The sequence below is a fragment of the Arabidopsis lyrata genome, assembly GCF_000004255.2.
Source record: "Arabidopsis lyrata subsp. lyrata unplaced genomic scaffold ARALYscaffold_4, whole genome shotgun sequence".
NCBI lineage: Eukaryota > Viridiplantae > Streptophyta > Magnoliopsida > Brassicales > Brassicaceae > Arabidopsis > Arabidopsis lyrata.
The window spans coordinates 1,810,142-1,831,665 of record NW_003302552.1 but is presented as its reverse complement, the minus strand read 5'-3'; the positions used below and the strand labels follow the sequence as shown (position 1 = coordinate 1,831,665).

Here is a 21,524-nt window from a genome sequence, read left to right as displayed (position 1 = left end):
TAAAACTACATCAAAAAAGATTGGGTTGTTTTGGAAACTTTAAAATCTAGTCTGAAGGTGGACCGATCGGTCCCAGATGTGTACCGATTGGTCTTGACTCTCTCGATCAGTTTCCACATTAGCTTCATCTGCTTGGCAGCTTGACCTATCGTTAGTAGATCGACCATAATTGTTTATTGCACCATTAGGTTGCCTTCAATTAATAACATGGAAATGAAAGCTAATTAAGATCCTCATATTATTTTTTTGTCAAAATATGAGGAGATCTAACCTTGGGATATCCTCCATTTGAAGCCAAACTTCTGACATTTCTCCATGATCCTGCATTTCCAAATGCGTGTTTACATCCTAATACGGCTCTTTCTCCTTCAAAATTACCTAAAATCTGTAAAGATTCAATAAAGGACTAAAAGACACACTTTAACTCAATAAAAGACTCAAAACAAAAATAAAAATAATGGTTAAAAACTGATAAAAAGACGACACAAATCAGACGACTCGAAATTGGCAAAAAAACAGAGTTTAATCTCTCTAAAATTATTGGGACTCATCAAAGTCTTGTGACATAAGAAACCAATCACGTGGGTTCTCAAAGCCCTAGTGCAGCTGGAAAAAAGATAGATAAACCGTTACAAAACTTCGATTAACTAATATTAAAGTTTCTCCAAAGAAGAGTTTAATACGTAAGACCACCTGTCTTTGCGTAGTTTAATTGATCAAGCGATGTCTTTGAATTCTTAATATATATACTGTATATGAGAAAGCTTCAATTATAACTCGAACAAACATTGAGGCAAAGCCACAACAATGTTCTCTCTAATCTCTTCTCTATTATCCCTCCTCTTTCTTATTCTCATCCCCTGTCTCTTTATCACAAGCTATAAATGGTTCCCTGCGTTCTTGCCAAAACTCCTTGGACTCATCAAATTCAAAGCCGCTCGAGACGGTCATGAGAACGAGAAACGGTAGTTTGCACTTCTAATTAATCATACTTTTAGTTTTTAGTATATTTAGTCGTCTCTTAACTCAAATTTTCAAACTTGTCATGCATAAACCTGTAGCTAGGGTTGCACAATTTTTTTTCTCTTCATATGTCTATCTTTAATATATCCACGTAAATTTCTTTAAACAATTTATGTCCAGACAAGAGACAACATATAAAAATAGTATTTTTGAAATTAATTCTCCCAACAAGAGAATCATAGTTTAATTTCATTTTGTTATAATTAATTTCAATCAGCGGGAAAAATATTAATAAAACGTACACAACAATACTTACTAAATGGGAAAGTGTCTTTAGTCAAGTCGTTAAGCCCTTTTTGATTTTACCTTCTCCATCGGAATTCGACTCCACTAATAGATCGGATCTTATCGATCCAAAGATGTTAAAAAAAAAAAAAACAATCCTTACTAAATGGATTTAACAAAATTTAGAATTTAGTCCAAGAAACAGAGATTTTTGCGAACACCATATTCTCTGGTCTTGTTAAAAGAAATAAACAAGGGGTGGCAAAAAAAAATAAAAAAAAAATAAATAAACAAGGACACAACAACAAAATGCAAAGCTAAATCTTAATAACTTAGCTCTAGCTTTTGTTCTTGTGTAGTGATGAGGGAACTTGTGTTGTCCGAGAGGAGGAGCTACAAAGAGAGCTGATGCCGAGGCACGTGGCATTCATACTGGATGGGAACCGTAGATGGGCCAAACGAGACGGATTGCTGACGTCACAAGGCCACGAGGCCGGAGCTAAACGGTTTATAGAGATCGCCGAGCTCTGCTTCGAACTCGGGATTCATACAGTCTCAGCTTTTGCTTTCTCCACAGGGAATTGGGGAAGAGACAAGGTGTGACACATTAGATACAAGTAGCTTACATTCTCATACAATTATAGAAATCTAACTAAATTTTGTTGTTATTATATAAGGATGAGGTCAAGTGGCTTATGTCTTTGTTCCAACACCAACTCAAGTCCAACAGCCAATACTTTCACAGGTATAAATACAAATTCGATTGAGCTTCTAAAGGGCCGGCTCAACACTTTTATGGATCTTAGGGCAAAAAAAATTTTGGACCCTTAAAATTTGTTTTTTTTACTATTTTATTGCTATAAAAGAGTTTTTGTATGATACTAGGTTATAACCCCCGCTACGCGGGGATTTACTTTTATTGATTGTTTCATTATATTTTTGGGCTTAGTAATCAATTAATAACAATAATGTTTCATTTTTTGAATTCTTTATAGCATATATGTTGTTTTATTTATATTTTTAGTATCATTTATGTTGGTTAAAATTTTTTTTTTGATAAAAGTAAAGCTTATAGGATCAAAGTTGGTATAAAAAATATTACAAATATGATGTGTCATATTTTACTCAAGTATATAAAAAAGACTTAAAAATTTTAATGATTAAAATGATCTAATATCCAAACATCAAACTTGAAACATGAAAAATTATCAATCAACATTTAAATGAAAAGAAACAAATGAATAAACTTACACATGTTACATGTATATATTGTATACCTTTTTTTTTTCACATACCTCTTGATTGATTATTCTATTCAAATTTTTTAGTTATTTATCCCAATTATATAATTTCTATTTTTCTTGCTTCCATTTCTTGCCATTCTTTCAATTTTATAAATAATTTATTTTACATAATAGACCGAATCAAGCAAAACAAAATTAATCCAAACCGAATTAAAATGAACCAAAATGAGTTTGATTAGAGACTTGATGTTTTATTAAAATCGAAATAACCGAATCAAATTTAACTCGACATCAAACTAAAATGTCGACCCCTAATTGTGCTTAAGAAAGGATATTGGCAAATTTGGTGAGACTAATAATGATATTATTTTATATATTCTAATAACAAAAATTTTACATTTTTCTTTATTGCATATATTTTTTTTAAGTTTATATTTTTCTCGTTTCCATAGATTGTTTTTTTCTTATAACTTTTTTATAAGTATCTTAATTTTCTATTGATATTATTTTATATATTCTAATAACAAAAGTTTACATTTTTTGTCTACCCATATGTTTTTTTTATGTTTACAATTTTTTTGTTTCATATATATATATTTCTTTTTTTCTTTTTATAAGTATCTTAATATAGAAAATTATTGGAATCTAAAATTGCTAATTACCAAGATGGCTAATCGTGATTAGTCTTTTAAAATTGGGAAATTGTTAAAAATGCCCCTTTTGGTGTGTCCCTTTTCAAAAATGCCCGTTTTTAAATCTGAAATTTTTATAAAGTTTTATTAGGTTTATAAGGTATTTATGAATTGTAACTACTACTTGAAGACTCGATCCAAGTATTTATAAGGTTTTATAAGGTGTTTTTAAAGTTTTACAAGTTATTTTAAAGGATTTTTAAGGTTTTTCAAAGGTTTTACAAGATATTTTAAAGGTTTTTAAAATGCATTTATAAGGTATTTATAAAGTATTTATAAGATTTTAGATACATAAAAATGTAGTTTGTGTATGTTTTAATAATGTTACATACATATTTGGGTAAATCTTATATTTTTAAGAGATTTTTTATAAGGTTTTAAAGAAGGAGCATTTTTGAAAAGTAGCATTGAAAATGGAGCATTTTTGCAAAAGCCCTTTTAAAATTTTGTGGACAGTTTTTTTTTTTTTTTTTTTTTTTTTTTTTTTTTTTTTGTGGACAGTTTTAGAAGCTTATGACTTCAACTTTTATGTAGTATAAAAGCTACTGGTTTCGACTTAAGTTGTGAATTTTTTATATCTTTTAGAGCTTCAAATTTATAAAATCATGGTCTCCAATAACTCCAAATTTATGAAGCTTTTAGATTACTATTTACAAATACATAAACAAATAACATCAAACTTTGATAGAGTTTTGATAAATCTTAAATTGAATAACAATATAATCTTCATAATATTTAAATCAACTCCTTCATACTTGTTCTCTTATTGATGATAAAAAAAATACGCGAAAATAATATGGACAATTACAAAAAAAAAAAAAAAAATTCACCTCCTATATTCAATATAACTGTCATCGTAATCAGTTAGATTTGGCAAACAAACAAGCCAAACTTTGGTTTCTGAAGAAATCTTGCATGGTTAAAAAATAATTCAAAAATAGAGAATTCAAATTAATCAAACGATTATAATATACATAACCCTATATATAATTACTTTTTTTTTTTAAAGAATTACTTTTTTACTTCTCTTGTTCTTCTTCTTCAATATATAATTATTTTCACTTTTTTTTATTTCTATGCATTCTACATGCGAACCACTTTTCACACTTTTCATGCATATATTTTACATATAGAAATTAACAATATCCACACAAGAAAACAATTTACCGAGATGGCTAATCATGATTAGTCTTTTAAAAATTTGTTGACAGTTTCAGAAGCTTATAACTTTGACTTTTATGTAGTATAGAAGCTAGTGGTTTCGACTTAAGCTATGAAATTTATAGCTTTTAGAGCTTCAAATTTATAAAATCATGGTCTCAAATAACTCCAAATTTATGAAGCTTTTAGATTACTATTTACAAATACATAAATAAATAACATCAAAATTTGATAGAGTTTTGATAAATCTTAAATTGAATAGCAATATAATCTTCATAATATTTAAATCTACTCATTCATACTTGTCCTCTTATTGATGATAAAAAGATACTCGAAAATAATACGGACAATTACAAGAAAAAGAAAAAAAATAGTCACCTCCTATCTTTAATATAACTGTCATCGTAATCGGTTAGATTTGGCAAACAAACATGCCAAACTTTGGTTTCTGAAGAAGTCTTGCATGGCTAAAAAGATAATTCAAAAACAGCGAACTCAAATTAATCAAACGATTATAATATATAGAACCCTATATATAATTAATTTTTTTTTTTAAAGAATTACCTTTTCTCATATTCATCTTCTTCAATATATAATTTTTTTCACTTTTTTTTATTTGATTTCTTTGATTTTTTTCCTTTCTACATGTGAACCACTTTTCATACATATATTTAACATAAAGAAATTAACAATATCCACACAAAGAAATAATTTGAAAGCTACATAAATTTTAGGAAATTTCCAAATAAAAATATATTCGCTGCATAATAATATTGAAATATATACTTTACATTTTTATTATTTCTATATTTTGTTTTTTCAAAAGTTCACATTTTTCTTCTTTCCATATATTGTTTTTTTTCCTTTTTATTAATATTTAAGTATAAAAAATATTAGAATTTAAAAATGTTAATTAACGTGGTGTGTAAAAATGTTAACTGATGAAGTGTCTAATTGCGATTGGTGGTTTAAAATCCTAGGTGGACGGCCTAAGGACCTTATGGCCTCGACTTTTATATAGTATAGATTTCTATTAAAAATTAATTATTAAAACCAAAAGTAGTACATAAAAAAAATTTATGGGCCCTTCTAAATTTTACTTTTATGTTGTAATCTAATTTATTAATACATTTTAAGATTGAGCCCTTTAATTATTGGAACACAGGATTGAGTTTTGGACCGTTGCAACTCCCGCTCCTATATGAGGCGGCACTGCTTCTTTCGTTTTTGTCATATATATGGTCTGTTCATTTGTTACCAAAAATGATCTTGTTGTTTCAGAAAGGAAATTCGCGTTTCTGTTATCGGGAATCAAACGAAGATCGATGAATCTATCCTCCAAGAAATCCATGAGATAGAGGAAGCTACGAAAGGCTACAAGAATAAGCATCTCATCGTGGCAATAGATTATAGCGGGAGATTCGATATCATGCACGCTTGCAAGAGTCTTGTGAAGAAATCAGAGAGAGGGTTGATCCGAGAGCAAGACGTTGACGAGGCATTGATCGAGAGAGAGCTTCTGACGAATTGTAGTGACTTCCCAAGTCCTGATTTAATGATTAGGACAAGTGGAGAACAGAGGATTAGTGACTTCTTCTTGTGGCAACTTGCTTATACCGAGCTCTTCTTCTCGCCGGTCCTTTGGCCTGATTTCGATAAGGATAAGCTTCTAGAGGCTCTCGCTTCGTATCAGCGCAGGGAAAGACGATTTGGTTGTCGGATTTGATTCGTTGTTCATCTCTATTATATATCCAGTTCATCTGTGATTTCTATCAAACTACTTGCTCTTTGTTTCATGTATCATTAATATATGTCTGTAAAATCGAATAAACCCAGTGATGTGTTTCTTTCTCCTTAGCTTCTCCATCTATGCATGTATCAGTTTGTCACTAAAATCAATATCTTGCTATACAAGAAACTGTAATATCTCAAAGCCTAATTCCTCTCTTTGCGAGAAATAGTTAAGGCTTTAAAAGGTCCATATTCACTCACTTTAATGGGCCTAACTGTCACATCAATAGCCCACCTTATCGACAACACAAAAAATAACTGAAGACCCCAAAATTGACACGTCACGAAGCAAAATCCCAAATTCGAAATCATCAGCGACCACTGTGATTCCACTTGATCGCCGGAGCCGCCGTCGTCGCCGCCGCGCACGTCGGGACTCCTTTTTCGTTCCTCTTCAAACACACCGACGCGTAACCAGTCTCATCTTTATCTTTTGGTTCATCCATGGCCGTTGTACTTTCCTACTGCAAACCTTCGCCTCCTCTTCGTCGATTCCATCGTCGTTGCGTGAGTTTTTCTTTGGCGATAATGTTTTACTCTGTTAGATTAGCTATGGCTTACTCTTACGAGTTCATGTCTATGCAATTAGACTATTGGAATCAGATAATTCAAGTTCATGATCCTTTCTCTGTAGGGAAATTTGTGGAAGAAAGGAAATGTTAGGAGTTCAAGACGATCATCTACGGTTACTGCTATGTTTTGGAAGTCTAATAAACCGGCGGAAGTACGGGAATTCGATATATCACTTAGGGATTACTCTCTAACTGGATCAGACTTTGAGGTATTTCAGGCTCCATTGTTGATTCCAGTTTGATAAATCATCACTTCTCTATGGCTAATAGTGAATTCGCTTCGAGTTTAGGAAGCTTCGGATCAGCCGAGGCGAAATGTGATTTCACTTTCAGTTGTTTCTTCGATATTAGAGATACCACAAGCTGAATGGGATGCATGTGCTTTGGATTCTTCTCAACCTGAAAGCTATAATCCATTTCTAAGTTATGGATTTCTGTCCAGTTTAGAAGAGACGGGATGTGCCGTCCGGGTTAGTAAAACAATTTCAATCGAAAGAAGCGCTGATGTTTGTCTTTCTTATGGGAATTTCTATATGCAAATGTGTTGTAGGAAACAGGTTGGATGCCATTACACATTGTTGCAAAGGATGAATCTGAGAGTATTTTGGGCGTTGTTCCACTTTATCTCAAAAGCCATTCCTACGGCGAATTTGTTTTTGATCATTCTTGGGCTGATGCATACCGAAGTTTTGGCGGAAGATATTATCCTAAACTTCAGTGTTGTGTTCCTTTCACCCCAGTTACTGGCCCTAGGATCTTAATCCGTAATAATCCTTGCAAAGACCAAGTTTTTGATGCTATTGTTTCTGCCATGACAGAATTGGCAGCCAAGGTATGATATTATTATGAAATGTGTTGTATTGTAGATGAAACCATAACTAGGAACATGTTGAGTTTGATAACATGAATAAACTTGTGATCCCATGGTATACAGAACTGGTTTTTTTCTGTGTATTAGCGATCTTTAATACTATAGGAACAATCTCACATTTTTACCTTCTTTGAGCTGTAATGGTTATCTTGCATTGAGTTCTGGTTTTCAACATATGCTATCTGCTGACAGATTAGCTTTATTCTGTGCGCTTTGGCAGTTACGAGTTTCATCTTTGCATATTACATTTCCTTCTGGAGTTGAGTGGAACAAATTGAAGGAGAAAGGATTCTCACAGAGGATTGGAATGCAGTATCACTGGCAAAATCGTGACTATAAAAAGTAAGTTTCAATGCCTGGATTGTCTGGACTGGTTATAGTTGTTGCTTTTATATTTTGTTTATTGTTATTATTTGATTGAAAAAAAACAAAAAAAAAACACTACTTCTAGACTTCTAGTCATAGGATTCACCAGTGTAGATACTTTCTTCAACTTAGAACATTGTTGTCTAACAGTTTAGGTATATGTTCTTAAAATTCCTAACAACTAAATGTCGTAGCTTACAATTTGTGTGGAATATGTTGATGGTTTGATTACACGACTAACATTTTATATCTTTAAGCAATTGGTGCCTTTGATTGGATTCGCTTGCTATTATTAATGCATCGGTTTCTATCTGGTCATTATCTGCTGACTTCCAACTTTGTTCACTTAAAAAGTTAATGACTGATGTTAACTATTAATCTTTAATGCTTCAGTTTTGATGAGTTCTTGATGGACATGAAGCAAAGCAAAAGGAAAAATATCCGGCAGGAACGTAAAAAGGTTTGTTTATTTTTCCTGTTTTCATATAATCCTTATTGTGCGATTAGTTGAGATTTATCCATTTTCTCTAAAGTTCTTTGATTGTTAAATGGAATGGTTATTCTTTGGTTCTTCCCATACAACTTTTGAATTGTAGCCTTATTTCGTTATCCGTTCCTTGTGGCATTTTTCAAGAACGCTGCTGACTTCTAATGCTCCTTTTCTCTAGTAGATTGGTTCCCAGAATTTGAAAATGAGACGGCTACGAGGAGATGAAATAAAGGTATGAAACTGGACTGCCACGAGAGAACACAATGTTTTTTTTTGTAATTGATTATTTCTCAAGGTATCTTTTTAGTTTGATGGCTATATTCAACTTTGGGATCTCACTCTGCTACCAGATGTTAGAATTGATGGAACATGTTAAAAGACTTGAAAATTTAACTGTATTTAGCCTAAATCAATCAATTTTTCAATTCATCTTTTGTTCCTAATGTTTTTGCAGGCTAGGCATTGGGATTCCTTCTATGACTTCTACAGGAACACAACTGATAACAAGTTTAGTCCATATCATTGAGACAATTTTTGTTTTCTGATTATCTGTCAAGTGTTTTGCACCTGTACATCGTAATTCTGATAATACATGTGCTTGTACTTTCACATGCTTAACGTTTTCCGGCTAATTGTAGATGGGGCACACCTTATCTCACAAGGGAGTTCTTTCACGACATGGCATCGAAGTTAGGAGACAAGGTATTGCTTGTTCTTGCTGAAGAAAACGAGGAACCTGTTGCAGGAGCATTGAATCTTATTGGAGGAGATACTCTATTTGGGAGACTATGGGGATGTCGTCCTGATTCCTATTATCCTAGTCTCCATTTTGAAGCGTGCTATTACCAGGTTGGTCTTGTTGGTACAAAATCTCTAGTGATTCTCTTGGGGGACCGTATTTTAGATGATAAACTTTCACAAATGGATAAGGAGATTCAAACCGACAATAATGATCATAGGCAATTGAAGCAGCAATAGAGCTTAATCTGAAAACGGTGGAAGCTGGAGCTCAGGGCGAGCATAAGATTCAGCGAGGCTACCTTCCCGTTAAGACATATAGTTGCCATTACATATTCGATGAAGGTTTCAGGCAAGCCATAGACGAGTTCTTAGTGCGTGAATCAAATCAGGTACGTTTTGTAGTTATGGTGTTAAAAGAGTAAATAAACATAGGTACGTAAATGGAGCGTTAAACAATGTAACTTTGTACATCGCAGGTGGATTTTGTCATCAAACTGTTGCATGAAGATGGACCCTTCAAAGAGAACATAGAATAGATGCATTTTATATCTTGGTTACCGCAAACATTCTTGTATAATTCACATGTATTGTGTAAAGCGTTAGGTTTATGCGTCAATGTACATTTTAATTTGGCTCATATTCGTTTCTGATTTGGGTTTTATGGCTTTCTGATCATACCGTAATTTAAAAACCTAACCCGGAGTCTCATACGGTACAATGATAATCCAGAAATGTACTCAATTGTCATGAAAACGAAAAAAGGAAAATTTTTAATCCAACGAATACAACTTTTCTTTAGACTCAGCAAAATGTATAAATTTGTTTCAATGTGTCTTCCGTGTGGAGAATAATGAGGATTAATGCGTTAGCGTTCTTCCACCTGTAACCAAAGAATTGACAAAAAAAATGGTTGTTTCTTTTGTTGCTAAGCAAGCTTCTTGGGTCTACCAACAGAAGGTGTAACATTTTCGTCTTTCTTAGAACCCGGAGCTTCAGGTTTTTTGGCCCAAGCTGGAGCTCGATCTGGCTCATACCGGTAATCGTAAAATAGTTCTTCTCCAGCCAGTATCCTCTCTTTTGCGAAGATCCCCACCCTGTGATCTCCAGCAACCATAATGACCTTGAACAGATACAAAATCCACTAGTTAGATTTTGAGGAAAAACAGAACAGACCCATCATGCGTAAACCGTGTCTTTAACTTGCACTATTACCTTTGCGTAACAGTTAGGTTCAGGAGAATGGTTGGCAAATTTAAGTTTGTCTCCTTTCCTGTAAGCATCAAGCACAAACTGCAGCAAAATCCAAAAAAGGTTTTTTAAATTGACAACCTAGAGAGAAAGAGAGTTGGGGACATTTTAAAGCTGAGACGTGCCTGATCGTTTAGATTGAAGAGAAAAGAGGAGTTCTCGCGATCATATATCTTCCCGCGTTTATCTGCTTCTTTATGTGAGATCAGCTCTCCTGTGTATTCCCCAAGGTATTCATGCTTACTTACACTGTTCTGTAAGAAGGAACAAGAATTGTTCTTAAGGCAAGCCCAGACTCCAAACATAGTTTCATAAGGACTTCAAAATTCTTTTCAACAAATCTTGCATCTACTATACCTTTAAGAAAGCTCCCCAACCAGAAACATCAGATATTCCAAGTAACACCTGAAATTAACATTAAAAAAAAAAGGAAGCAAACTTAGCAATTTCATCTTTAATCATTTGATTGCAGATAATAGATATTTAGTTAACAAGGCCAAATATTTTACCCTTTGTTGTTGTTTCAGGAGCAATTTCATATTCCTGCACTCATAATTATCGCCTCTTTGGCTTGGGACCCCAAGCGAACCATCCCCACCACTACACATTCAAATTCATTCAGAAACAGTATAAGTGCATCTGGAACTATTAAAAAAAAAAGTAGCTCTTCTTGATCCTTTTCTAAGCGACCAATCAAGATGTATTTGCATCGCCAATAAGACTTACATGACCCAGCAGTTCCTACAAACATCTGGGTCACATTCCCGATCTGCAGCAAAGCATGGACATTGACGGCTTCGACACTGACTTTTGGCACAATGACAACCTCTAAACCGATTCTTGCAGCTCTTTGGGCAACTGCACAGAAAATATAGTTTGTTGGTAATGAGATTAAAGATAAGAAATACAAATGTGGATGATCATAGATTACATTACCCGCAGTACTTCTCGCAGCAAGTCCCGTTTAGCAAACAAGGACATTCCTTCCCACAAGCAATTTTGCAGTTGCATGGATTAAACTGACGGCAGGGCTGGTCTTTCCTCTCAGTAATTCTTTTCCTAATTGAATGATATGCAGCAGACTTCCAAGTATACTTCAAGCGACGCACTTTGCCTCTCCTACGTAGAAATCTTGACCTTCTCCTCACTAGGTTATTAACCTAGTTAGTCCAGAAACTAAAGCATTAGTTCCCAAGAGAAATAAATCAATTTTATCAGGAATTTGTAAAAAAAAAAAAAAGATTTAGTGTTAATATACCATATTTCCATTGATATCGAACTTGGAAGAGCCATCAGGATTCAATGCATCACCTCCAAAGAAGGAAGCTTTATTTTCCGAGCAAGTCATATATTGGAAGACCTCCCAACATGACTTGAAACCACTCAAAAGGTTTCTAGCAATCAAGCAGCTGCAAAGAAACAAAGAATCAATATGACTATATTCAACAAATTGAAAAACCTGAAGCGGAATGATAATTTAGCACTAGCTAAATACATCTATTACTCACCTATTCATTCCAAAAATCTCAACACCTTTATCAAAAAGGCTTTTCTCAAGTGGTCTCCACAATTTATTTGTAGCCAATCTTGCTCGACATACATTTTCACCCACAAACTCTTCTTTCCTTAGACTTTCATCACTACACGGTGCATCAAGCTCAGACGCAATCTTATCTGACTGGCAAACAGGATCGTCATCCTTCACAGGATTCTTGGAGTCTTCTGCAGGAGTGCCATTCTTCCTTGACTTCCCAGAGTTCCCAGATTTTACATGCTTCTGAGAAGAGGAAGTAGCATCTTCATTATCTTTATGGTTTGCATTGCTGGGTGAACAACTTCCACTGGCGATGGAATCACTATCTGAGGCGTCTGTCTTCTTCTGCCTCTTCTGAGTCTTACGAGGAACTCGCTCAGCGACTCGGTTGTTGTTCCTCTTACGACCTCCACGTCTCCCACTACCTTTCACCTTTGGTGATGATGAAAGTTTATCAGAATTGGTATCCTGCTGTAGTCCGTTCTCTGAGTCACTTGTTTCTGGTGTGCACTTTTCATTAGAGGATGCACTTTCACCTGGGAAGGTCTTGGGTTTTCTTCCATTAAGTTTGTTGGATGTGGATTTAGTACCTGCACCATCTGATGAAGTGCCAGTTTTATCTTCAATGGTGCCATATCCCCGAATTTTTTCAGACTTGAGAAGCTGATAAAATGAAAACAATTCTTTTTGTCAAACCAGTCTTTCTAGGAGATGAGCTTAGCAACGCGAATAACAAATTTACCGTTTTATAGCAGTTTGCACCACAGGTTAGATTTTCATCTACAGGAGGACACCATGGAGCTGGTTTCTCAGCCTAAAAATCCACAAAATTATATAAGAAACAATAAAGTTATAATAAGATTTTTCAGTTGGCACTAAACTCACAGGAAAAATAAGATCCTGTGAACACCCGTGCAGCCGGCAATCAAATACCTGCATAGACGCATACAAAAGTTAAAAAGTGACTTTGACAAATTAAGTAATAACCTTTGAAAAATTAGCCTGAGAAATCAAATGGACTAACAAGGCATCTACGGCAAAACAGGTTATCGAAAGAATCTAATGCTCCTTCCATATCTTTGTTGAAAAGGGAGCTCTCTGCTTGATTATCGCCACTCTCGGATACTTCTTTTTCCTTAATAAGCACTCCATATCTTGCCTGTATAAGATGGTCGGTGTTCATATCTCTGCAAAAAGCCAATTGGGAAAGGGCTGGAACAATACTAATTGGATTTCCTTAAACGATGCATCACTCACTCTGTTTTGAAATTCTACAATTGAAGTTCTTGATTCTAAAGAAAATAGGACATGATAGTTCATACCAGAAATAAGCAGAGAAAAATTAGCTGATACCTTGATTTCACTAGAACTTCTAGACAAGAAATTTGCTAGTTCCTCCAGGACTGAGTCTGAAAGACCTAGTTGCTCAAGGGTCATGCTGAAGAAATAAAGGGAAATTTAATCCAACAATATAAGTGAGAACGAAAAAGCATAACAATTAACATAGCAGACAAGAGATTCACACTAAGAGACACACATCAATGAAGAAGAATTAGAGTGATGCTATTTTATTTAATACTAACCGAATAATATAATCTTCAGGCTCCAAAAAATCTCTTTTTTCTTCTTCATCGTCAATCGCCTCCTCTTCACTATCACTGCAGATGAGCGCTTCCCCGCCAGTTTGATCATAATAAATTCTCCTTCGACCCACTACAGACTGGTCTTCAGTCATTCTTTGATTTCTGCATTCATTTCAAGAGTGATTATAATGTTAACATACTCCGCAAAGGGCTAAAATTTGAACTTGAATACTTTCAAGTACTCTTGCAACGTCAATGCCAACATACCTGTCCAGAAAAACCCATGTGGTATAAGGTGACAAACGTTTGATATCAGGCATTTTGATAGGGCGTAAGGAAATCTTAACAGGGACACTAGATCCTTGAACCATTCCAGAATTGGCAGGTCCATCTTCAACGAATCTGTGGTTATTATTACTTTCATCGATACCGCTTTTCATCCCGGGCGAATCTCTTTGCCTCTTAACTAAAAGATTACTACCATCTTTACAACCACTTCCTCTTTCCATGGACGACCTCATAAAGCTTTGAGTAATACCACACAAATTCTTATTGTTTTCATCAATCCTTTTCTGGTTTAAAACATCAATTTTCTAACAATCAGATTCAGAAACACAACAAAAAACATACAAATTAACAATGAACAAAAAATAGCAACCTTTATTGATATACACCTATCAGCTGCAAGTTTCTTCTTTAGCGATTCTATTACTTCTGATACTTCCTTAGCAGCTGGACCTCTCACCTCCTCCAGCTGAAATTTCAGACAAATCAAACGCATTTTCAACAAAATGGAACCCGAAAACACCTTCATAGCTCACAATGCAGCAATCTCTAGATCCCAAAATAGCTCAAAGAAAAGTTCCATTTTTAGAAAGTAAGAAAAAACAAAATCAAAGACCGATTGAGTGAGATTGACGCACCGTAGTAGAGTCTTTGGGTGGCTCCGATCTGGTCGCGGAAGAAGAAGGCGAAGCTTCTGACGCCATTGTCAAGAAACCAGATCGGAACCGAAGAAAATGCGGGTCCGGGTCAAGATCCGGGTCGCGAAATCTGAAATGTTGAAGGAGAGATGGAATTTGGCGGGTCGTTATAAACCCTAAAATTATCTTCAATTTTTTTTTCTTTTTTTTTTCAATTAGAAAATTAAAATTTCCTAAAAACTTTTAAAGAACATTAACAGTTGTTTACGAATTGGGAAGCGTGTAAATTAGAAACTTTTTCTAATTATTAAAAAAAAAAAAAAGTTGGTGGGAAAATAGCGACGTGGCAGCTCGATTTGAATTATCTACTGTACATCGGGAAAGTACATCTCCGGTTTACCGGAATTTCACGTTGCTCGAGACTGGTTCTATTTTTAACCGAACAAAACGAAAGTTGCTGGGCTTTAATGGGCTATTATTAAACCCTAATTATTGGGCTTTATTTTTGGGAGGTGTTTTTTTTTTTCTTGTGACAGTTTTTTCGAAGTTTCTTCTCATCGGAAGAGAAACAGTACGGCGATCGGAAAAACTTCCAGGATGAATTGCGGCGCGGCGGTTCACGGACGGAAACGCGGACTGATACTTCTTCGTGTAGGCAGAAACTTTTCCAGATCCTTTTGCTCTTCTTCTTCTCCATTATCTGGTGAGAATATTCAGTATTCACATTTTCGCTGTTTCAATTTCAACTTCTGGAAATGGCTTGAGATCGGTTTTTGATGTTTATGAAGCTGAATTTGAACTGAAACACTAGTGAATTGATTATGTGAGATTTTTCGTTTTGCAGAACATGAATGTTTCATCAAGGATATAGCAAAAGCTCAGCCTCCTAAGCATCTGACGCAGCTGCTGAACATATTCATAGCTAGAGGTAAATTCAATCTTACACTCACTTGGCTGATCGTATTTTCCAAGTTATTGTGTGTGACTTGGGGAAATGGTGACTTTTGCTTGTAAATGACATTGTATCAGGTAAATCCATAGTTTCTCCTGGTGCCAAGGAAGGCTTGTTACCTCTTACTATTCCGTTGGTGCGAATGAGTCCGGGTATGATTAGGGACATGTACATAAGATTTTATCTGAGTTTGAAACACTTGAGGTCTTTGAAGTTAGTGTTCTGAGTTTGTGTGACTATCTTTCATTTTTGCAGGTTCATCAATTGCTCTACTACGGTGGCCAACAGCTCCTCCTAGGTTAGTGCCTCATTTCTCTCGTTATATTGTCATGTTTCTTCTCTTCTTTTTATATCTTACGATTGTTTTTTGTGTTTGCAGTATGGAGATGCCTGTGGTGGAAGTTCAGAAACATGGGGTGTGGTTTCTAGCCAATAATGTAATGAGTCTTTTTATAGCATTGCTGATGCTTTTGGTTTAGGGTCATTTTTGTTGACTGCTCATTCTCTTATCTGACTTCATTGGCCAACATTCAGGTTGATCAGTTCATTCACAGAATATTGGTGGAAGAAGATGTTTCTAAACCCGAAGAATCCAGTCAAGAAATCTTCAATGCTGTAGGTGAAGCTGGGTTGAAACTTTACAGTAAGGGTGACTTCGCCAGTTCAAGACTGATGGATTTAGATGCCTATCTTTTAAGAAAGGTACATATATTGAACCTGTTGATACCAGACTCTTTTCGGCACGTGGTTGCCGCTGATATCATTATTAGCTTTGTTAATTCAGGTTGGACTGTTTCCGGATTCTCTTGAACGCAAAGTTATTCGACATATCGAGAATGGAGACCATGTAAGGCTAGTAATAACATCTATCCAGTTGTAGTCGGCTTGTTTTCTCTCTTTATAACTATCTTCACGTGCTAATACAAGGTTTCAGCTTTGGTGGCTACCGAGTTTTATACAAAGAGAGGGAACTTTCCCGGATTTGCCCGGCCTTTTGCTTTCAATGCAAAGGTTTTGTTGAAGTTCGTATGCTCCTATCTCAGCAGCCCTCTTTCCACTTATTAATATATCCATGGGTAGATGCTTTTGTCCTTTCTAGAAAACTCTAAGACCCCTATGGTTTTGTAGACTTGGGCGCAGCTTAGAAGCGAAAGACGCAGCTAGGGGTGCTTTGAAATCTTCATGGTGGACCTTAGGATACAGATACGAGGTACCATTCCTTGACTATCAACAAAAAATTTTGGTAATCGAAAAGAGAAGGGAAAAAAAGTGTTGGAACATATGAAATGATTTCCCAGGAAATTGCTCGAATAGCAGAGTGGGGAGATGAGCAAATTGCGCAGTATAAGGAGAGAGTTACAGGAGAAGGAAAACAACGGGATATAGACAGGGGAAAGCCAATGGCTCAGGTTTGTTCTTTGCCTGTATTCATATTTCAGATTCTCATATCATGTTTCTGGATACAAGGGCTTGAAACAAAACTTGTAATTCTCAGGCATCTTTGGACGAGGCTGCATTTTTACTGAATCTAGCATCACTTGAAGGGACATGGGATGAATCGCTGGATCTGGTTGCTCAGTGCTACAAGGAAGCTGGACTTAACGACATCGCCAAGTTTGTTCTATACAGAGATTGAGAAATCTCTTTTAAAGGCCACAAAATTGACAGTTTATTCTTTGAAACCTGAGATAACATTATATCAAATGATCTTTGCATTTGGTGTTTACGTTGAAGATTTACATTAACCCTGCTAAAGATTCATTGCGTCAAGATTACTGATTGTTTCGTTTCTGAGACTAAAAGTGAAATAAAACAGAATGATCATCTTATTGGGTAATAAGCTACGTGGAGATTTATATATATACTGTCAAAAAAATCTAAGAAAATGACAGTTTAGTTTGCAAAAGTTTGGGACCATATAAAGAAACAGGATTAAGGTATCAGATTATAGTCTAGATGACAGATGACACCATCTTCTTAGTTGGCAAATGGATTATGGATCTTCTTGCCCTTACTTTTCTTGTTTCTCCCCAACAACTTTCTCCAGAGGCTCTTAACTCCGCCGCTCTTTTTCTGAGGAACAATGGCGAAGCAGTTTGAGTCGGAGCCTTTGCTTTTGTCTGAGAGAAGAATTTGTTCCAATGCCTCAATGGTTTCATTGTAAACAGAACTGTTTCCTCCCTTTCCGTTTTTATCTGCTGCTTGCGGTTTCTGATCCTTGGATTCCCCGGTGTTGTGATCTTCTGCCTTCATCTGGTCCAGAAGAGATGATCTCTGGCTGGTCAATCTCTTCTCTGGTTTAGTAGTCTCTTGTGAAGGTTGTGCACCAGCTAGGTTGTTTGATTTGTCGGCGAGGTCAGACATCAGTTTTTCTGAAAGTAAGGCTGTACTTTCTTTCGAGTTAGTCAATGCCTTGAGCTGCTTTCCCAGGTTTAGAATCGTCTCTTGACACTCGGCCAACTTTTCTGAAGCAGCAGCGATTTCCAGTTCCTGAATCATCAAACACATAAAACAGATTGGTCTTGGACAAAAAGAATTCTCAGTGTAATGGAATTGATTTCGTTCTGCTTGTAACTTACGGTTCGCATGTTTTGTTTTTCCTCCAGCTTGAGCTCGTTCTCTGAAGCACTGCAACAAGAAAACCGTTGGATGCATCAGAGATAATAAATGTGATTTTGCTGACAATGACATGAAGTCTTCAAGCATTCATATTTACCTCAATGTCTTGTCATTTGCCTCTTCTTCGACCGGGTTGCTCAACAACTTTTGATTACCAGGTTTGTCTTCAATCAACTGATCTTTGCAAGCCAAAAAGGAAACATCTTCTGTGTTAAGCTTCTCTGCTTCAGAAACCTGACGAAATATTCCGATATCAACTTCGCTTCCGCTCCGTGATTCATCCCACTCGAACTGCTTCTTAATCTCATCTCTCATGGTTGAAACATCTTGAAGAGAAAAACAGTGGTTCACCATCCATTCCAACACAGAGCTTAGCTCTTGCCCGAACTTCTTCATGTCTGCTTTTCTGTCTAACAGATCGTAACAAGTTTGAAGAAATCGCTGCAACACACTACTTAGCTCTGTAGTTTTCCATTGCAAGACGCGAGCAGTGTAACCTGAAAGCCTTTCTGATTCTCCGTTGGACACATGCCTCTCATCTTTTAGACTGACTCCCTCGATAATTTCAATGATTCTGTGAATCGATTTGCTGATATTACACTCCATATCTAGTCTATCCTCCACAGTGATAGTCTTTTTCTCCTGGTGATTTTTCACAGAAAAGCTTGAATGGTTAACACTTGACAGAGCTTTCCTGATATCTTCAAGAACTTCATCAGTGTTTCTGTGTGTGATACGCTTATGCTCCATTACCGCTTTCAAGACGATATGAAGAGATCGAGGTAACGAATCTGACTTAATATCTTGGGGAGCTGCGGCAGGATTTAATGAATAATCTGTTCCAGGAGTTTTAGTTACCTCTGATGAATTCTCATTAGATTCGTTCTCTACCGGACCAGTAGCTGAAATGGAATCAGAAGGACAAATAGGAGAACTTCCAGGTCGGTTATCGATTGTACTTGCAACCATTGCAAGCTTCTCCATTTCAGCAAAATCATCCATTAGTTTCATCTCTGAAGCTTTAGGGGTTCCAACCAAACTCGATCCCATTTGCTTCTTGTTCTTGAAATTGTCCAGCTCAGAAAGTAAAGCACAAGCCCAGGAATCGGCACAGCTAACTTTATCATCATTGTCAAACTCTGAAACGGATGCAAGAGAGACTTCATGGGACACATTGCTACTTCGGCTAGGCTTCAATGTTTGTTCCTTTAGAAGATTCTTCAAGATGAGACTCGAACTCTAGTAGTCTAGACGCTGTTCGAGAATACATATTTCTTGAGAACTGAAGCTCACTGACTTTCTTGTTTAAGGCTTCCCTCAGAGTTTTGTTCTCTTCTTCCATTAAGCATAATTGCTCAGTGAGGTTATTGATTTTTTCGGAATCAATCATCAGACTGTTAGGGCTTCCATTGACCCTTCTTCTTCCCAACATCTCTACTTCATTCCTCATTTTAGACAGAGCAGCGGGTCCTGGTAACCGTTTCCTGACCAGAACTCGTAACCTTTGACACTCTGATTCTAACTTTGCAACTTTCTTCACATTCTCTAAGTGCAGTTTATGAGATGCTTCAGCGGTTCGACGGCTAAACTCTCTCTCTTCATTCCGAAGCTCGAGCTCTTTCTCCAGCACTCGGACTTCATATCTCAGTGAAACGTTTTCTTTCTCCTTCGACTCTAAACTACTCACTAAAGAATTGAAATCAACCTCGATACGATCCCTCTCTCTGTTTAAATCTTCAACAGTTTTGTTCTTTGCTAACAAAGCCATTGAGAGTTGAGTGTTCTCGCCTTCTGCTTCTGCAAGCCTCTTACCAGTACCTGCCAATTCCGTCTTTATAACAATCAATCGCTGTTCGTACTCCTGTGATGCTTTTGTCAAAGCATCATGCATCCTTCTCTCCTGCTCCTCACGAACAAAACGAAGCTGTTGCACACATTCTTTTAGACCAGCATCCGTGTGACTCGACCTTTCCTCACTCATGTGTTTTTCATTCAAAGCTTCATCAAGTTTCTTTTTGAGAGATGCTACTTCAGCTTTTGTCTTCTCCCAACCTGTTAACACAAAATGCAAATGGAACAGGAAGCTACATGAGACCGTGAAGAGGACAAAAGTCGAGGAAAATAAGGTTTGTAGATTATACCAACAATTGCTTCTTGCGCCTCAGTCTCATGCTTATTGCTCTCAGCCTCGACAGAGGTAAGCTTATCATTTAGACTTTTCAAGCGATTTTGCAGCTCTATCTTGTCATCCACAACCTTCTCAGTCTAATTTTAAGAACAATCAAGCTCATGAATCAGCAAATACGGCTAAAATCAGGGGAGACAAAACCTAACTCATCAAGATAATCTTAGCTATTACACAAATTTCACAATCATCGGTGTCTCAAATTACATCACAAAGAACACTTGAATCTTAACCTCAGACACAATGAGCAAAATAACACTTGACTCTCAAACAGATCATTAAAACATCGATAAACGATACATAAATGAGCAAAGAAGATCCATTTCCCAACCTAACATCAAACATTAATGTTATCATCATCATATCCACTTACCTCTCCATTGCTTTCAACAACGGTTTTCTCCATTGATTTCTTCTTCCAAGGCCATCCTTTATGATCCATTTATTACCTCCACAAGCCAAACTACTCTTGAAACTTTTCACAACATCCTATAACACAGAAACCAAAAAAACAGAAAGACTTTAGAAATGCTTCAAAACCTCATTTGCATAAAAAGATTTTTCTTGTTTTGTTTGATTTCTCCAATCCCACATTTCTCAAAATGGACCCACATTCACAAGTGAATGAGACTCAAATCCAGATTGAGACTGAAGAACAAAGAACAAAACAAAAACCTCTAATTGTCTTAAAAATCCCAAATCAGAACTAAAACAAATTCCTCCTAAAAATGTATAAATAGAAAGCTTGAGCTAATCTCCATCAATGGCTTATAACATGCACTATACACTAAAAAGAAGAAAAATCCAATTCATAAAGTTTAAAGACTTTAAAAAGAAACCCATGACACAATCACAATAAAGTCATCTTTTTTTGTTAGCCACATTTAGAAGATTTTGAAGAAAGCCCATGAATAAAGATCAAAACTTTCCTCACCTTCTTAGCCAAAACTTAACCGATCCTCTCCAAGAAACACAACAATGGAGATTAAAATCAGAGAAAGACCAAGTGAAGAAGACAAAAGGGTTAAGGAAGAAAAGAGATTGTTTGGCAAAGTTAAAAACAAGTTTAGAGAGAGAGAGAGTGATCAAGACTGTGTAAGAGAGAGAGATGTGTCGGGTAGGATCTGATCGAAATGGGCCACGTACGCTTAATGAACGTTGGATCGTACAATATTAATAAAATTAAAATTAAAGTTTAATTTGTATTTTAAGGGAAACATGTATATGAATTTCATATAAGCAACAAAATTAAAATTAAAGTTTAATTTGTATTTTAAGGGAAACATGTTTATGAATTTCATGGA

The 21,524-nt window shown here is 35.8% G+C and overlaps 5 protein-coding genes across 6 annotated transcripts; 3 read left to right on the top strand and 2 right to left on the bottom strand.

The window, feature by feature from the left end:
• Nucleotides 1-743: 743 nt before the first annotated feature.
• On the top strand, nt 744-6,240 carry LOC9316564 (dehydrodolichyl diphosphate synthase 1). Its single transcript, XM_021028428.1, has 4 exons — nt 744-965; nt 1,608-1,845; nt 1,926-1,993; nt 5,627-6,240. Exons 1-4 carry the CDS (start codon nt 808-810, stop codon nt 6,069-6,071), a joined length of 909 nt encoding a protein of 302 aa, XP_020884087.1. The 5' UTR covers nt 744-807; the 3' UTR covers nt 6,072-6,240.
• A 168-nt stretch (nt 6,241-6,408) lies between these two features.
• LOC9314750 lies at nt 6,409-9,837 on the top strand. The gene is made up of 11 exons (XM_021028426.1): nt 6,409-6,643; nt 6,771-6,917; nt 6,999-7,178; nt 7,259-7,540; nt 7,800-7,921; nt 8,339-8,405; nt 8,617-8,667; nt 8,890-8,942; nt 9,074-9,284; nt 9,395-9,565; nt 9,653-9,837. Exons 1-11 carry the CDS (start codon nt 6,581-6,583, stop codon nt 9,710-9,712), a joined length of 1,407 nt encoding a protein of 468 aa, XP_020884085.1. The 5' UTR covers nt 6,409-6,580; the 3' UTR covers nt 9,713-9,837.
• Nucleotides 9,838-9,859: 22 nt separating this feature from the next.
• On the bottom strand, nt 9,860-14,684 carry LOC9316563 (histone-lysine N-methyltransferase CLF). Of its 2 annotated transcripts, XM_021028421.1 has the most exons (17): nt 14,465-14,684; nt 14,200-14,295; nt 13,809-14,113; nt 13,542-13,703; nt 13,312-13,396; nt 12,983-13,117; nt 12,844-12,891; nt 12,701-12,772; nt 11,933-12,621; nt 11,683-11,833; nt 11,361-11,584; nt 11,151-11,282; nt 10,934-11,024; nt 10,782-10,829; nt 10,550-10,678; nt 10,389-10,466; nt 9,860-10,296 (listed from the first exon to the last, which is right to left on the bottom strand). In XM_021028421.1, exons 1-17 carry the CDS (start codon nt 14,528-14,530, stop codon nt 10,102-10,104), a joined length of 2,706 nt encoding a protein of 901 aa, XP_020884080.1. In that variant the 5' UTR covers nt 14,531-14,684; the 3' UTR covers nt 9,860-10,101. The 2 variants fall into 2 exon arrangements, with proteins under 2 accessions (XP_020884080.1, XP_020884081.1); XM_021028422.1 differs by lacking the exons at nt 13,542-13,703; nt 13,809-14,113; nt 14,200-14,295; nt 14,465-14,684 and having other exon boundaries at nt 12,983-13,145.
• Nucleotides 14,685-14,769: 85 nt separating this feature from the next.
• LOC9314749 lies at nt 14,770-17,246 on the top strand. Its single transcript, XM_021028427.1, has 11 exons — nt 14,770-15,167; nt 15,309-15,392; nt 15,494-15,568; nt 15,672-15,714; nt 15,796-15,853; nt 15,951-16,118; nt 16,201-16,263; nt 16,344-16,438; nt 16,545-16,626; nt 16,715-16,825; nt 16,912-17,246. Exons 1-11 carry the CDS (start codon nt 15,062-15,064, stop codon nt 17,050-17,052), a joined length of 1,026 nt encoding a protein of 341 aa, XP_020884086.1. The 5' UTR covers nt 14,770-15,061; the 3' UTR covers nt 17,053-17,246.
• Nucleotides 17,246-21,343, bottom strand: LOC9316562 (filament-like plant protein 7). Its single transcript, XM_021028420.1, is given in 7 exon segments — nt 17,246-17,906; nt 17,996-18,044; nt 18,133-19,226; nt 19,228-20,087; nt 20,177-20,300; nt 20,594-20,709; nt 21,155-21,343. Coding segments are annotated over 6 exon segments (2,709 nt in total). The 5' UTR covers nt 20,663-20,709; nt 21,155-21,343; the 3' UTR covers nt 17,246-17,393.
• Between the last annotated feature and the right edge of the window lie 181 nt (nt 21,344-21,524).

Bases quoted from the DNA above. Each gene is read 5' to 3' on its own strand.
- LOC9316564 (XM_021028428.1), top strand. From the start codon at position 808: ATGTTCTCTCTAATCTCTTCTCTATTATCCCTCCTCTTTCTTATTCTC. The intron at 966-1,607 runs GTAGTTTGCACT...GTTCTTGTGTAG, and splicing joins GGTCATGAGAACGAGAAACG to TGATGAGGGAACTTGTGTTG. The intron at 1,994-5,626 runs GTATAAATACAA...TTGTTGTTTCAG, and splicing joins AACAGCCAATACTTTCACAG to AAAGGAAATTCGCGTTTCTG.
- LOC9314750 (XM_021028426.1), top strand. From the start codon at position 6,581: ATGGCCGTTGTACTTTCCTACTGCAAACCTTCGCCTCCTCTTCGTCGA. The intron at 7,179-7,258 runs GTTAGTAAAACA...AATGTGTTGTAG, and splicing joins AGACGGGATGTGCCGTCCGG to GAAACAGGTTGGATGCCATT. The intron at 8,943-9,073 runs GTTTAGTCCATA...GGCTAATTGTAG, and splicing joins AGGAACACAACTGATAACAA to ATGGGGCACACCTTATCTCA.
- LOC9316563 (XM_021028421.1), bottom strand. From the start codon at position 14,530: ATGGCGTCAGAAGCTTCGCCTTCTTCTTCCGCGACCAGATCGGAGCCA. The intron at 12,622-12,700 runs GTAAATTTGTTA...TCATTTTATCAG, and splicing joins GTGCAAACTGCTATAAAACG to CTTCTCAAGTCTGAAAAAAT. The intron at 11,283-11,360 runs GTAATGTAATCT...TTTTCTGTGCAG, and splicing joins TGCTGCGAGAAGTACTGCGG to TTGCCCAAAGAGCTGCAAGA.
- LOC9314749 (XM_021028427.1), top strand. From the start codon at position 15,062: ATGAATTGCGGCGCGGCGGTTCACGGACGGAAACGCGGACTGATACTT. The intron at 15,168-15,308 runs GTGAGAATATTC...TTCGTTTTGCAG, and splicing joins TTCTTCTTCTCCATTATCTG to AACATGAATGTTTCATCAAG. The intron at 16,264-16,343 runs GTAAGGCTAGTA...TGCTAATACAAG, and splicing joins ATATCGAGAATGGAGACCAT to GTTTCAGCTTTGGTGGCTAC.